This window comes from Dioszegia hungarica (genome assembly GCF_025882075.1).
Source record: "Dioszegia hungarica strain PDD-24b-2 chromosome Unknown MKK02contig_16, whole genome shotgun sequence".
Taxonomy (NCBI): Eukaryota; Fungi; Basidiomycota; class Tremellomycetes; order Tremellales; family Bulleribasidiaceae; genus Dioszegia; species Dioszegia hungarica.
In genome coordinates, this window is record NW_026515773.1 from 1,755,161 (window position 1) to 1,768,767 (window position 13,607).

A 13,607-nucleotide genomic window follows, 5' to 3' on the forward strand; every position below is an offset into this window, starting at 1 on the left:
AACCCATATGATTGTATCGCACTTGCAGTTGTGTCTTAGCTTGATGTACATCATTGTACAAACGCAGATACCTGGTCATACTCCTCAGATCTCAAGATCAATATACAACATCACAGCTAGCCTAGAGCAAAGAGGCGAAAGGCATAGCCTCAGTCGGCTGCAACCTTGAGGATCAGCCATGCGCAGGATTCACGACGTACCAATTCTTCTCGTCGTATGTGTACCCCTCTGCTCCTTCGATCATATGGAAAGTATAGATCAACCTCGACTTCTCCGACGGATTTGGTGGTGAGCGATGCATCACGCTCCCTGTATCTGTCAGCTTGACCGCGAAGCTCGTGCAGACTAGAGCCCACCGTGGATCAACACCAGCGTTCCAGCTTTACATGGCGCCTGCTTCCAACCTGGCATATCTTCCCATGACTCTTCGTTTGGTTCGACACCGGGGACGGGGACGAAGGTCGTCCCACCGCCGGCAGCACGGACGAAGCGGGAAGATATCCGAGCGGTCTTGTGCGAGCCGGGCAAAAAGGACTGCAGGAGTCAGCTTTGCATTGCAGCAGCAATGAAGATGTCAACCTGACCAGGCATCCGTTCGACGGCGTGCAGTCCTCCAAAGCAATCCAGGCACCTATAGCACTTGGTGGATTGGAGTACAGGAACGTGGAGTCATTATGGGTCGGGACTGCTGATCAGCCGCTAGCTCACTCCGCTCAGATGGCAGACTGACCTGAACCCCCAATCTTGGGCTGCTTGCAGATGATCATACTTTGCAGCACTCTTGGGCTCTGCTGCTCTCCCAAGTCCCTCGCCAGGTCCCGCACCTTGTCCGATTCGAGCGTGTACATCCTGAAGACAGGATCAAGAACAGCTAGCGCATGGCCAATCTTGTTGACAGCCTGCGCGGGGGGTACCCGAAGCTTGGCAGGGTCAGATGCTGTAGCGGGAGTAAGAGCGGACGTTTCAAGGAAGTACCGGACTTTATCGCCCGACTCGAGAAAGTAGGTGTCGCCGACGTGCTCGCCGTCTTCGGCGGTCTTGAAGGTGGTCTGGCGATAGTCAGCTAGTTCATCGGACCTATCGTCAGGGATAAAGCTGACTAGTGGATGACCTTCGATGTCGAATTCGTTCAACAGCTGACGAGCTCGAGTGATCATCTCGTTCGTCTCCTCGGAGCTGAAGAAGTCCGGGATGGCGAGGTAGCTGAGATGGGTTCAGCTCGTGCAAACGCCTTGTCGCCGCTTTTGACTTACCCATCTTCCTTCCACTTCTGCTTCTGTTCCGCTGTGAGGACTGTCATGATGGGCTGTGAGATCTGTGGTACCGAGGTTCGAGATAGATAGGGGATTCAAGATGACTATGGACCTCTTGATGGACCTTCCTCCACCTCGCTAGCGTGTCTCTTGAGTCTATTGGCGATCGCGGGGAATGTGGGGTAATTCTGATTAGCGGGATCAAACTTTCCTATTGATTTTGGTCTCTTGGTTACAAACCCGCCGGCAGTTGCGATCATATTGTTGCCTTACAACCCTTCTGTAGCGAAGCTATACAGAGGTAAGACGTATCTGGGTGCCCATAGGTAGTCAGTATGAGTAGCCCGAGAGAGTATATAGCCCATGCATAGATGTCTCGCATCAGAGTCCCCAACAAGCAAGCAAGCAAGCTTTGATCAGCCTCCACCTCGGTCTTCTTTCGCAACGATGAGCTCACCGGCCGGTCCGCGTGTCAGCACCTTCTCTAGTAGCCAACTATACATCCATCTGAGTCCTACCTCTTCTCCTCGACTATCCGTAGATACCGAAGCTCAGCCGGCGGGCAGCACACAGCTCGAAATCGAGATCACCCCCGACGAGCCGTTGCCAGCAACTCCGATTGACACACGTTGGCTCCCTCGAACTCCAAAGTCGATCCACCGAAAGCGGTCCGTCGTTTCTGCTTTGCAGCTGGACAGGGAGCTTGATAAGAAGGTAGGCAACTCCTTCCTTTTGGGCTATTAGGTACTAGAGGCTGACTTTCAGCAATTCGGTCTCTCTGATATACAAGTATACAACGTCTCACCGACCGATCCTTTCGAATTCGACACCCAATCTCCCCTGCCTATGGAGTATCGCCCTCCTGCCTCCATGTCCGGCTCTACTCCGTCCTCCTCCGGTGCAAATGGCTCCTCTGGGTTGTCCGCACCGCAGGCGATCACGTCCTCCTCGTCTCGTATGCGGAATCCACCCCCTCCGTCTCCATTGAGCAAAGTCAGCTCGCCCTCCGATCCTGCTCACACACCCGGTCCCCCTTCACCCGGCGTCGCCCTCAGCCCACCCGCACTCTCCCATGAGACCGTCACTTCCCCCTGCTACATCCATTCCTACCTCGACAAGCACGGCAACGGGTCTCTGCACGACTACGTCAATGCCAAATCGTCCCAGTCACCCGCGGCCCACTCTCCCCAGGCCAGCAGACGGCTGGGCACGCCTTTGGGCTCCGGGACGCCCCAGACCGCTCGTCCGCACCACGTTCACAACTCGAAGCCGCATATACAGCTCCCCCACCACAACCAGCACGGATCTCCCTCGCACAAGGGGGGCTCGCGGACGTCCCCGGTAGCCTCCGCGGCGTCGACCAGTGGGTACGATTCGGACCGGTCCGAGGCCACCGGACTAGGTTTGACCGACGGGGACTATGATGAAGAGGGAGGGAACTTGACCAAGCAGCTGGCGGAGACTGCTCAAGGTGTAAGGGAGATGAGCAAAGAGCTTCGTGAGTCCTGTTGCCAGGGCTGAGTGGGAGGATTGTGCCGACTTGCAGAACGTACTCGAGTCCGATCTCGCATCCAAAGCGTCCTCATCGTGACCAAAGCCCGTGACAATGCCCTCATCCGCCTCACCCGCGAACTCGCCATCTACCTTATGCAGAAGCGCGCCTCGTCCGGTGGCTCCAGCGCGGATCAACCCAAATCGTCCATGTCATCCTCGTCCATCGCTTCGCAATCCCCCGGGAGCTCCGACAGAGGGATGATCGTCTATGTCGATGCCCAGCTTCGGCATTCCAAACGCTTCGACGCGGAGGGTATCAAGCGGGATCATCCGGAGTTCTCGAAAGCCCTTCATCGGCGGAGAAGCAGCTCGAGTGTTAGCGTCAATACGATGAGCGCGTACCCGAGCTCGGCTAGTCTTGGGGAGGCGCAGCGGAAGAAGAGGGAAGACGAGGGGCAGCTGAGGTATTGGACGTCGGAGATGTGTAGTGGATCGCCGCATCTGTTCGATTTCGTCATTACTGTGAGTAAACAACTTGGTTGATGGCTGCACACGCTGACCGGCAGCTTGGGGGAGACGGTACTGTTCTCTTCACTTCCTGGTTATTGTGAGCTCCGCCGGTTCCTATTCTCAATCGCGAAGCTGACACACCAGTCAAAAGATAGTTCCTCCCATCCTCCCCTTCGCCCTCGGCTCCCTCGGCTTCCTCACCAACTTCGACTTCTCCTCATACGCCAAGACCATGGACCGAGTTCTCGAAGACGGTATCCGTGTCAACCTCCGCATGCGCTTCACCTGTACAGTCTACCGCGCCGTCGCGCCCGAAGAAGCGTCCAAGGCCGCTCAGGCTACCGGTGGCGGCAGGCGTAAGGCGATCAAGCGCCCCGGCGGCGAGATCCTCATGAGCACGGTGGATAAGGCGGGATGGGAGGCTCTGGAGGGATCGAGTAATCCGTCCTCATGCCAAAAGACGGAAGGGGCGAAGGACAAGGAGATTATGTGTTTCTCGACGAGGCCGGTCGAGCAGTTTGAGGTGTTGAACGATTTGGTGGTGGACAGGGGACCGAGTCCTTATGTCAGCTTGTTGGAGATCTTCGGTGAGTCAGCTACCGCGTGCACCGCTTCATGGAAGTAGCTGACATGTAGGCGATGAGCATCACCTCACCACGGTACAAGCGGACGGTCTGACGGTATCTACCCCTACTGGATCTACCGCCTACTCTCTCTCCGCCGGCGGTTCGCTCGTCCACCCGCAAATCCCCGCTATCCTCCTCACCCCCATCTGTCCCCACACGCTCTCCTTCCGGCCCATGCTGCTTCCCGACTCGATGGAGCTCCGGATCTGCGTTCCGTACAACTCGCGCAGTACCGCCTGGGCGAGCTTCGACGGTCGGGGCCGAGTAGAGCTGAAACGTGAGCTGGTCATCACCCATGTTTACGACAAAGCTGACACCGTGCAGAAGGAGACCACATCAAAGTCACCGCGTCGAAATACCCGTTCCCGACCGTCTGCGCCGACAAGGCCTCTACCGACTGGTTCAGCTCCATCTCGCGCACTCTACGATGGAACGAACGGGAGAAGCAAAAGTCCTTTGTCGTCGTCGAGGAGGACGACGCGGGCCCGAGCGACGGACCGAAGGGCGGGCCAAAGCAGCAGCTCAAGAACAAGCGGCATGCCGAGGCGGGCAATGAGGATGATCCGAAAGAGGCGCAAAGGGCTCTTAGGAAGCACGACGAGGAGGATGAAGAAGAAGAGGAGGAAGATGATGACGAGGATGATACATTTGATATCGACGAGTGAGTTACGCCCTCCCAAAGATGCTATCGGGCTGCATGCTGACTGATCAGCGCATCCGGAGGGGAAGCGACCGGATCTCCTCCATCGCCCGCTCAGTTCAGCGATGATCACGAGCAATCTTCGTCCCAGCCCAATCAACCCTCGAAAACGCATCACGCAGCCTCACCGCCCAAATCAGGCGTCTCCACCCCAAGCCGCTTCGCTACCCAATGCTCTGGCCCTCCTCCCCTTTCTCAGCGACACCTCGTCCAGAAACTCGCCGCGGCCGGTGTGGAGCTCAAGGAGAAGGATAATGAGCGTGGACAGCGGGACGAGATACGGTCCGACTCGAGCGCATTCAGAATCGCCGAGGCGGGTCATGCGATCCCGACGGACAGGGATGATGGGGCGGATGCGGGGATGTCGACGCCGAAGCTCAAGGAGAGGCAGCGGACGAGGGAGAAGGAGGATGGGCATGCTCATGGGCACGGGCATGGGAGAGCAAAGGGCAGAGATGCGAGTCAGGGGCGGGAGGGGAAGGCTAAGGCTTTTGCATTCTTTGGACAGGTCAGTGCTCATTCTTTGTGTGGGCAGGGTATGAGCTGATGGTCTAGGACGACTCGGGCTCGGAGATGAGCGACGATCTGCAGGAGCCGTGATTGCTTGCTTGTACCTGCCGATGCATGCGTGGGCAGGTAAATCAGCCCCACGGGCGGTGATCATCCTTTCAACGCTGACTCCCACATGACCCTCGTCACCAAAGGATACAGGCTTTGCCCCTTGTATCACTGACGACTAACCATCGGGAGATACGATTGACCATCGGGAGAGCTAGGTATCTCGACCTCTGAGCTACATCATCATCATCAGCGTTCAATGACAAATGGTGCCTAGAAGACCATTTGCCCCGAACCTCCTCAAACACACGGACTACGATGTCAGACCCTGAGTCACCACCGGCACCACGGCGTACGGGACCCTCGCGGTTCGGGGAGCACCTCCAGACACAGACGTATCCCAAGCCGAAGCCGCCATCACCGGTCCAAAACTTACGGGATGATAGCCTCAATGATGGCCTCGATGATCCCTCGGCAGACGGCGCCTCGTCAGGGCGTCCCCCGAAAACCAAATCGGGCAAAGCCCGTGTGCCTGCATACCGCGTCGAAAAGAGACCTGCCAGAACCGGACCGATATACCCTAAAAAGCCTCCCGAGGAACCGCCAGAAAAGCCAAAAGTACCGCCCCGCGAAGCCGGTGACCGCTTCACTAATCGCAAATCCAGGCGCACTACAAGGCGTGATCGCCAGATGTCAACCTGGCGGTCCATATGGAGCATCAACGGCTTTCTCACGCCATGGCTTTATGGCTGGATCAAGCGGTTCTTCAAGTCGGAAGCGCTCCGCTGGTTGGGGAGACAGACACCATGGATGCTCATCCTCCTAGAGCTGCTCATGGCGGCTCTGATCGGATCAGGGGGATTGCAGCTCATCCCGGATACTGGAGTGTTTGAGGGGATGGAGTGGTATACCGAGAAAGACGGGATGAGGCTGGGTGGGTGGGGCTACTGTGATGCATCGTGAGTACCGGCGTACCTGTGAGACTCCCGCTGACCATGCAGAGGTACTTGCGTGGTCAAGCCCTTCTATAACGTCTATATCGAGGAGCCGCCAGATATCTGGCATAGTACCATCATACTATCAGGTCTGATCCTCGCTGTCTGTTTTGGTGAGTCCCCTCTCTCGTAGATTGGCGCTGAAAGCTGACAGCACAGGCGGTCTCCTCCTGCTCCTGTGCGCCATATGGGCCCTCCTCATCCGGATTTTCTCCACTCGAGGCTCTCTTGAGGTGCTCACCTGTGCAAGCTGTGCTCCGTGCATACTCAGTGCAATGGAGAAAGCGCAGGAAAACTCGCTAGACAAGGAGATTGCATTGGAACAGGAGGCAAAGGAGAAGGGTAAACAGAGGGAGGAGGAGCGCGACGCAAAGGACTTTTGGATGATTGTGATGGAGTGGACGATGTGGGCGTTCAGTCTGTGGGTCATAGCGGCGTTTACGGGGCTGGAAATATGGTCGAACGCGACAGGTGCTAATGGGTTGGTGGGTGACGCTATGTGAGTGTGCTACCAGAACGATGGAAGGACCATAAGAGCTGACGGCGGTCAGAATGAAGTACTTGCTGGGACTGGCGTTCACCTGGCTGGTCGTGCGTTCCTTGTACCGCTCGTACTGGGCCTTGGGAATTGAGAAGGTTGAGGAGGTAAAGCCTGAGGCTTGAAAGACCGAGGATGACTAGAATTGTTGGAGGGAGATGTAGAGGGGAGCCCCGAGGGTTCTGAGGATATATGGGACGTCATCTCGAGCTGGCGTGACTGGTCTCCGGATGCAAGTGAATGCGACGCCATCTGGTCCTACGCCTGGAGGCAGCCTCACCCGAACTCGACCCCTCAGCCCTGATCTGATGCTCAGCAGTGCAGCAATCAGCGCCACATTCCTTCCTAACCTGCACATTCCTCGCGGCTTTAACGGCATTAGACACCGCTTATCACCTCGCTCATTCAACCGGTCCTTCTCCAAAGTTTGCCTTCATCTTCCTCAGCTATCCGATCGTGATATCGACTCTCACCCCGACCATGCTCTCTCCCCTCCGATCGGCCCTCCGAGCATCCACAGCCACTTCCATGTCCTCGTCTTCCTCGGTGACGATGACTTCCCTCGCTGCTGGCCGTACTTCCCCTTCTGCGCGTGGCATGGCGTCCGCCGCGTCGACCGCTATGATGGGCCAGGAAGCCAAGGGGCCCAAGGTCGAGCGGATGACTGTGTTTGGCGCGGGTCTTATGGGAGCTGGGATTGCTCAGGTCGGCGCGCAGAACGGGTTGAAGGTGCGCTTCACCTCACATGGCATTCGCAATTTGAGAGCATAGCTGACGGGTCCAGGTCGTGCTCTCGGATGTGACGGACAAGGCATTGGAGTAAGCGCACCGGATCGCTCCGATCCACATGCTTAGATAGCTGACTGCGTAGGAACGGCCTCACTATTATCTCCAAGTCGCTCGCGAGAATAGCCAAGAAGAAGCAACCCGACGATATTGAGGGGTTCACCAAGGCCGTCATGAAGAACATTGAGACGACAACGGATGCGTAAGCTGGCATTTCCGAGAGCTGTGATCTACAAGAGGCTTCGCTGACAAGAAGCACCAAGGCTGTTGAGAATGCCGATTTGGTCGTTGAGGCCATTATTGAGAGCTTGAAGGTCAAGCGCGACCTTTTCGGTCTGCTGGACAAGACTGCCAAGTGAGCTGCGGTGGCAACGAAAAGTAGGACCCAGCTGATGTTTAAGGGAGTCATGTATCTTTGCGTCCAACACTTCGAGTCTGTCGGTCAAGGAGATTGCGGAGTCCTGCCAGGCAGCTCGGAGGGAGAAGTGAGCTCAATGTTTCCCGCGGAAGTGAAGATGCAACGAAGCTGACGGACCAGATTTGCCGGTCTCCACTTTTTCAACCGTGAGTACCTGTAAACGGCGTCGAGTCTAGACTGATATGCTGACGCGTTTCCCTTCAGCTGTTCCTGGTGAGTTCCTTATCGCCCGGAGAAGTACCAATCGACTGAGCTGACAATCAGCCATGAAGCTCGTCGAGATCATCCGTACCTCCGAGACCTCGGAAGCGACCTTCCAAGCCCTCCGAGAGGTCACTGTGCAGATGAAGAAGTCGCCCGTGTCTTGCAAGGATACCCCCGGGTTCATTGTCAACAGGCTTCTTGTGCCGTACATGCGTGAGTTGCGAATGGCCCATCGATTTAGAGACCCCCATAGCTGACAGAAATAGTCGAGGCTATCAGGATGGTCGAGCGGGGCGAGGCGACGCCTGAGGATGTCGACACAGCGATGAAGCTTGGTGCGGGATACCGTGAGCTATCTCCCCGGTTTTCATTGTTCGGCATGGATACGAGCTGACTCGATAGCTATGGGTGTAAGCTAGCTGACACGTAAAACGTCACAGATCCGCCGCTGACAGCATAGCCCTTCGAGCTGCTTGACTTTGTCGGCCTCGACACAACCTCGTACATCTCGCAAGGATGGGCCGAGAAGGCCGAGCAGGGTCTGATCAGCAAGGAGCTCGTGCAGCCCATCCCGATGCTCGAGGAGATGGTCAAGGAGGGCCGGATGGGCCGGAAGTCCGGCAAGGGATTCTACGACGTGAGTCATGACAGCTGTTGACTGTCGATTGAGCTTGGCTAATGAGCTAGTACTCCAGCAAGTAAGCGTCGTCTCGAAGGCGGGTGCGCGGATGATGGAAGGGTCGTTCGGTCGGGAACGGCTACATAGATTATGTGCTATACAACGAGTCACGATGCGCTATACAACTTCTATGGTTTACCGTCTATACGGTGTGGCTACAGAAACCGCCCTCTCCCCTCCCGTGCTCATTACGCCCTTCAAAGGTTCCTCATGATCCCCCATGCGCGCTGTTACACATCCACCCTTTATCCGAATCCCCATTTTCCCCCATTCTGCCCCTCCTCCCTCTCCTTACTCTGCGCCAACAACTTCGCCAGTCCGGACGCCTTCTTCTTCTTTCGCTTAGCGCCCTCGCCTTCCGCCTTAACCCCGCTTGCCGTTGGTCCAGGGGATGCCGCAGGAGATGCCCGAACAGGCGGGGGTTGTACGTAGGTCGGTGGTGAGGGGGATGTGGAGGGGATGTACCGGAGTTTGGGGGCAGTAAGGGGGTTTGCGCGGAGAGTGGGATCAGGAAGCGGTATTAAGGTAGAGGAGGACGTGTCGATACCCATGGGGTCATCTTCCAGTGGGGTGACGGCGAGAGGGGTTGTCTCCAAAGCAGGAACCGGCGTTTCTGTGCCGATCGATGTTGGGGTTACATCCCCTCCGACCACAGTCCCCGACTGAGCCTGCAGTCTCGTCTGCCGCACCACCCTCGCTGGCTTCAAGCTCGCCAGCGTTACGGGATCCGCCACCGCCTTGGCCCCTACTTTTGCAGACCGCCTGAACCGCTCCCCGCATGCTGGACAATTACTCCCCAACGGAGAAGCCCGAGCGGGCGACTTCTTAGGCGATTTCTTTGGCGATCTTCCTCCCTTCTTCGCCGCTCGAGCTAGATTGCCCGCCTCCTCCATTTCCGCCGGTGGGACCGACGATGAGGCTGAACCGCCGAGAGAGGTGTCCCGCAGACTACCGCAGTTGACACACCACCGGATAGGAGACCGGAAGTGGATTGACAGCATGCGCAGTCGGGCGTCATGTAGGGTTGCGAGATAAGGGGATATGGGACGAAGGTTCCCAGGTAGAGTGGATAGGTAGGAATGGGTCTCGGGTGTGGAGGGGTCGAGGAGAGCTGGGTGGGGTGCGGAGGAGGAGGAGTCCGACAAGTCGGTTCCGTGGCTATCGACCTCCATAGCTGCCACGTGGGCTGAGATCGTGTGAATTTTGGGTTGTAGATGGATGATATGTGTCACCAGGACACCAGCAAGACGGAGACAAGGAAGAAAGAAAGAGAAGAAGAGCGAGCATTTGGGTGGCGAATTGCCGTTAAATGGACGGATTGTATACGGTAGGCTCTGAGATGAAACGCGGTGTATAAGTGGGCTGCGCGTATAGATTGTTTCAGATTTTGGCTTCCGATGCAAAAGCAAAAGTCGCGTCGGTCAGCACAGCACCGTTTACTTTTGTCTACACTCCGCCATATCTACCCTGTTCGGTCTCACCCTTCGCGCCTGAAATGTCCGGAAAGTGGTACAGTAAGCTAGAGATCCTTGCGATGCGCAAAGACTAGCTGATCAGAAGATCTCGAGTCGCAGACGGATGATGCGGTCTTTGGCGGGGTACGTTCGCGCTTATCATTGTTGACGCGTCTGATCCGGCCGCTGACCATGTGTAGGAAACATCAGCGTTCTCAAGTCTGGGTTTGACGCGTAGTCAAAGATTAGGAGGGTTCTTTGCTTGTCAGTTGCCCGGCTAATTTGAGCGCTAGTACACAGCTGACCGTTCGCAGGCTTCTTGGGCGGTCTGGCCGTATCGCTGCTCGGAGCGATCCTCCTTTTCCTCGGCGCGACTGGCGCTTTCGCAAGTGAGCGGCGAATCTTACCTATCGAAGAGGATGACAATAGGCAATCCGATGTAGGAGCACTCAGCTGACTAGCTTAGCGCTCTTCGCAGTTGGCGGGATCCTATCGCTCGTCGGGACAGGCTTCCTCGTGGGCTTCTCGAAACAGCTCAAGACAATGTTTAAGCCCGTCCGAGTGGTTGCTACTGTACTCCTCTTCGCTTCAATCGCCATGACATTCGTCAGCGCGTTCGTGCTCCCAGCGATATTGTGCATCGTCTTTGTTATCGTAAGCTTGTTTCGGTAGACGAGAAAGGTGCCCGACGCTGACACCCCAGATCCAGTACCTCGCATACCTATGGTACTCTCTGTCTTATATCCCGTATGCGCGTACTGTGAGTCTCCCAGTGGCTTACCCGTCCGTGGATGGTCACAGCTGATAATTTTTAGCTGGTCAAGAGTTGGGTGGGCAGGTAGATATAGTCGACTCACAATACATAGATGCGCTTGGGGTAGTTCAGGGCTCGAGGTCACGATGCATGATCTGCTATCATACGGCATGACTTGTCGAACTCCTACTTCCCCAGATCCCACTCCCTAATTCCTCCTTTCGGCACATAAGCGTACCCCTCCGCCCCACCTCCCTCTCCCCCGACCGCCCCGACCCGCTGGCTCTTCCCGAACTCTGCCAACTTCTCCTTCTCCCGCTTCTTCTTCTCCTTCCGCCTCGCGCGGTCCTTTTCGTCCTCCGAGTCTGCATCCGCCAGGCGGGCCTTACGGGCCTTACGAGCGGCACGGCGAGCGGCTGTTTCGGGTGATGGGGAGCGAGGTGGGGCGGAGCGGGGAGGAGGAGGTGGGCCATAGGAGGAGGGAGAGGGGGATCGGCGGGTCTGAGATGTCAGCTTTGTCTTTCCGTCACCGTTCCAGAAACGAGAGGATGCTGGCCTGGAAGCTCACCTTGCGCCCTCGGTCCTTCAGTACAGACAACATATTGTCCCATCCTACCGAGACCACCATTCCCTCGGCCGGTACCTCGCCCAGGTCCAACCGGGGATCGTAGGAGCCATCAAAGTACCGGTCCATCTTGGAAAGAGATGGTCGAGGGGGAGAGGGCGGAGGTGGGGATGGCGGTGCTTCCGCAGGTGGGGGAGGCGGGGGAGGTGCAGGCGGTGCATGCTTGGCATTCCGGGCTGGAGGTGGAGATGGACGTTTGACCGAGCGAGATGAAGATGAGGAGGCGGCCGGACGTGATGATGGGGGTGGTGATGATTTGGAAGTGTGGGTGGACTTGGTAAGAGGCGGAGATGACGCTCTGCGAGATACCGACAGGGGTGGGGGTGAATCAATCTTGACGGGCGCAACTGGTCGACTAGCTCCCTGGATGCGGAGCCCGACGAAGGCTGGTTTGTCCATCGCAGGACCGTCCTCGTTTCGGTTGTCGGACAATTTGGCAGGTGTGAGATGTGAAGATTTCGTTTCCGCCGCATCGGAGTGTCCGGGAGACTGGCCCCGTGTAGCCTGGCGCATGGCGTCGCTAAACAGCTTGGCCGCGTCCCTGATCCGGCCCTCGCCCTTCCTCTTTCCCCCCGCCTCTTCTCCGTTTCGTCCCTCCTCTCCGCTCTCTGGCCTTCCATTGCGATGGGACGATGGGGAGGCATCGTCCCCGCGATCTCTGCGAATGGCGTCTCGCTCTGTGCGCCCTTCACCCCCCCGCGAGGACATGGTGTCGTCGGCGTGGTCGGACGAGTCCTTCCGGGTCCTCTCCGGCCGCCGAGATGAACGCTGATCGGCGTTCCGGTCATCATCGCTCCGTACACCGTTCCGAGACCGATCATAGCGACTCCGATGGTCGTCCTCGCTGCCCGACCGGTTTCGTCGATGGTCCCGGTGACGCCGCCTGGCGGCCGAGTCTCGATCCGATTCGCTCTCGTCCTCCCTCTCCTTTCTCTTGCGCTCATCTGTCCGCTTCTTCCCGGAGCGATGACCTCGGTCATCCTCGCAATCTCGCCTGTCATCCTCGTCCCCCCTTCCCTCTGATTTCTCTTTCGCTTCCCTCTCTTTCCTCCGCCGCTCCCGCCTATTCTCTCTATGCTCTCGCTCCCCATCCTCCTTTTCCTCGTCGCGGTATCGCCTACTCGACTCTCCTCGACTCGACCCATCCCAGCCTTTCCGCCTCAACCCGTCTGGATTGCGCTTGCTGACGTTCATGTACGCCTCCTCATCTAATTCGTCCTCCTCCCTTCCCCCTGCCCGGCTCGACCCCTCATCATCCGAATAGCCGTACATCCTCCGAGATCTCCGTCTTGGGCCGGATGGTCCCGCGCTGGTCTCATCGCGATCTCTCGAGCGACGCCGTGGTTTTGGTTGATCCCACTTATGCCGAAACTCCCTCCCCTCCTTCTCTTCCCTTTCAATCGATTCCTCCCTCTCATTTCTCCGCCGGTAGACATCCCTCCACTCCTTGCTCTTGACGTCGCGCTCCTCCTTCCCCAGGCTCTTCATCGCGCCGCCAAAGAGCCGGCTGGATGCGCCGCTGCCGCTTCCTGAAGGCCGTGAGGAGCGGCGTGTCGACTCGCGCTCCCGCTCGCGGTCGCTGTCGTCCCTGTACCGACCTGTGCGGGCATCTCGAGCTGTCCGAGCTTGGTCTCTGAGTAGAGCGGCGTTGTGCCCATCCACCGTCCGGATCACGCTAGCGAGGAAGCGCTTGTTGGGCTTCGGTGCGTTTGCGTCAGGGCTATGGGATTAGCGTTGGTGCACATACTATATCAGAAGATAAGTGCACATACGCGTCTCGTCCAGTACCCAGCAATCCCCCCAAGCCCAGCTCACTCCACTTGAGCTCACTCGCCTTGGCCTCCTCGGCCAGCAGCTTCGCTACGTGCGCATCGAGCTCGGCGTCGCTGATATCTGCCGAGATTCCAGCTGCGGCCCGGACGAGCGAGCTGACTACAGAGTTGAGCGACATCTCACCGTCTTGGCTTCTGAGACTGGTCTATCAGAGAAGTAAAGAAGCAGTATGATGTTGGG

At 57.5% G+C, this 13,607-nt stretch overlaps 7 protein-coding genes across 7 annotated transcripts; 4 read left to right on the plus strand and 3 right to left on the minus strand.

The window, feature by feature from the left end:
- Positions 1–121: 121 nt before the first annotated feature.
- On the minus strand, positions 122–1,300 carry MKK02DRAFT_34716 (uncharacterized protein; the record flags this gene model as incomplete). The annotated part of the gene is made up of 7 exons (XM_053088999.1): positions 122–164; positions 201–309; positions 357–534; positions 585–685; positions 731–1,049; positions 1,101–1,203; positions 1,254–1,300. 7 exons carry the CDS (start codon positions 1,298–1,300, stop codon positions 122–124), a joined length of 900 nt encoding a protein of 299 aa, XP_052943890.1.
- A 910-nt stretch (positions 1,301–2,210) lies between these two features.
- On the plus strand, positions 2,211–5,183 carry MKK02DRAFT_17345 (uncharacterized protein; the record flags this gene model as incomplete). Its single annotated transcript, XM_053085773.1, has 8 exons — positions 2,211–2,751; positions 2,800–3,269; positions 3,314–3,354; positions 3,402–3,844; positions 3,894–4,160; positions 4,208–4,544; positions 4,596–5,091; positions 5,139–5,183. 8 exons carry the CDS (start codon positions 2,211–2,213, stop codon positions 5,181–5,183), a joined length of 2,640 nt encoding a protein of 879 aa, XP_052943891.1.
- Positions 5,184–5,459: 276 nt separating this feature from the next.
- On the plus strand, positions 5,460–6,799 carry MKK02DRAFT_38786 (uncharacterized protein; the record flags this gene model as incomplete). Its single annotated transcript, XM_053090282.1, has 4 exons — positions 5,460–6,100; positions 6,143–6,249; positions 6,296–6,635; positions 6,688–6,799. 4 exons carry the CDS (start codon positions 5,460–5,462, stop codon positions 6,797–6,799), a joined length of 1,200 nt encoding a protein of 399 aa, XP_052943892.1.
- A 472-nt stretch (positions 6,800–7,271) lies between these two features.
- MKK02DRAFT_17610 (3-hydroxyacyl-CoA dehydrogenase) lies at positions 7,272–8,740 on the plus strand (the record flags this gene model as incomplete). The annotated part of the gene is made up of 10 exons (XM_053085812.1): positions 7,272–7,403; positions 7,459–7,493; positions 7,546–7,662; positions 7,717–7,815; positions 7,862–7,945; positions 7,999–8,024; positions 8,143–8,295; positions 8,349–8,429; positions 8,485–8,492; positions 8,543–8,740. The coding sequence occupies 10 exons, from the start codon at positions 7,272–7,274 to the stop codon at positions 8,738–8,740; spliced, it is 933 nt and encodes a 310-aa protein (XP_052943893.1).
- Positions 8,741–9,006: 266 nt separating this feature from the next.
- On the minus strand, positions 9,007–9,933 carry MKK02DRAFT_38788 (uncharacterized protein; the record flags this gene model as incomplete). Its single annotated transcript, XM_053090283.1, has 1 exon — positions 9,007–9,933. One exon carries the CDS (start codon positions 9,931–9,933, stop codon positions 9,007–9,009), a length of 927 nt encoding a protein of 308 aa, XP_052943894.1.
- Positions 9,934–10,256: 323 nt separating this feature from the next.
- MKK02DRAFT_38789 (SFT2-domain-containing protein) lies at positions 10,257–11,057 on the plus strand (the record flags this gene model as incomplete). The annotated part of the gene is made up of 7 exons (XM_053090284.1): positions 10,257–10,275; positions 10,322–10,359; positions 10,416–10,479; positions 10,530–10,604; positions 10,682–10,869; positions 10,919–10,975; positions 11,031–11,057. 7 exons carry the CDS (start codon positions 10,257–10,259, stop codon positions 11,055–11,057), a joined length of 468 nt encoding a protein of 155 aa, XP_052943895.1.
- A 98-nt stretch (positions 11,058–11,155) lies between these two features.
- On the minus strand, positions 11,156–13,545 carry MKK02DRAFT_38790 (uncharacterized protein; the record flags this gene model as incomplete). Its single annotated transcript, XM_053090285.1, has 3 exons — positions 11,156–11,470; positions 11,538–13,314; positions 13,367–13,545. 3 exons carry the CDS (start codon positions 13,543–13,545, stop codon positions 11,156–11,158), a joined length of 2,271 nt encoding a protein of 756 aa, XP_052943896.1.
- Between the last annotated feature and the right edge of the window lie 62 nt (positions 13,546–13,607).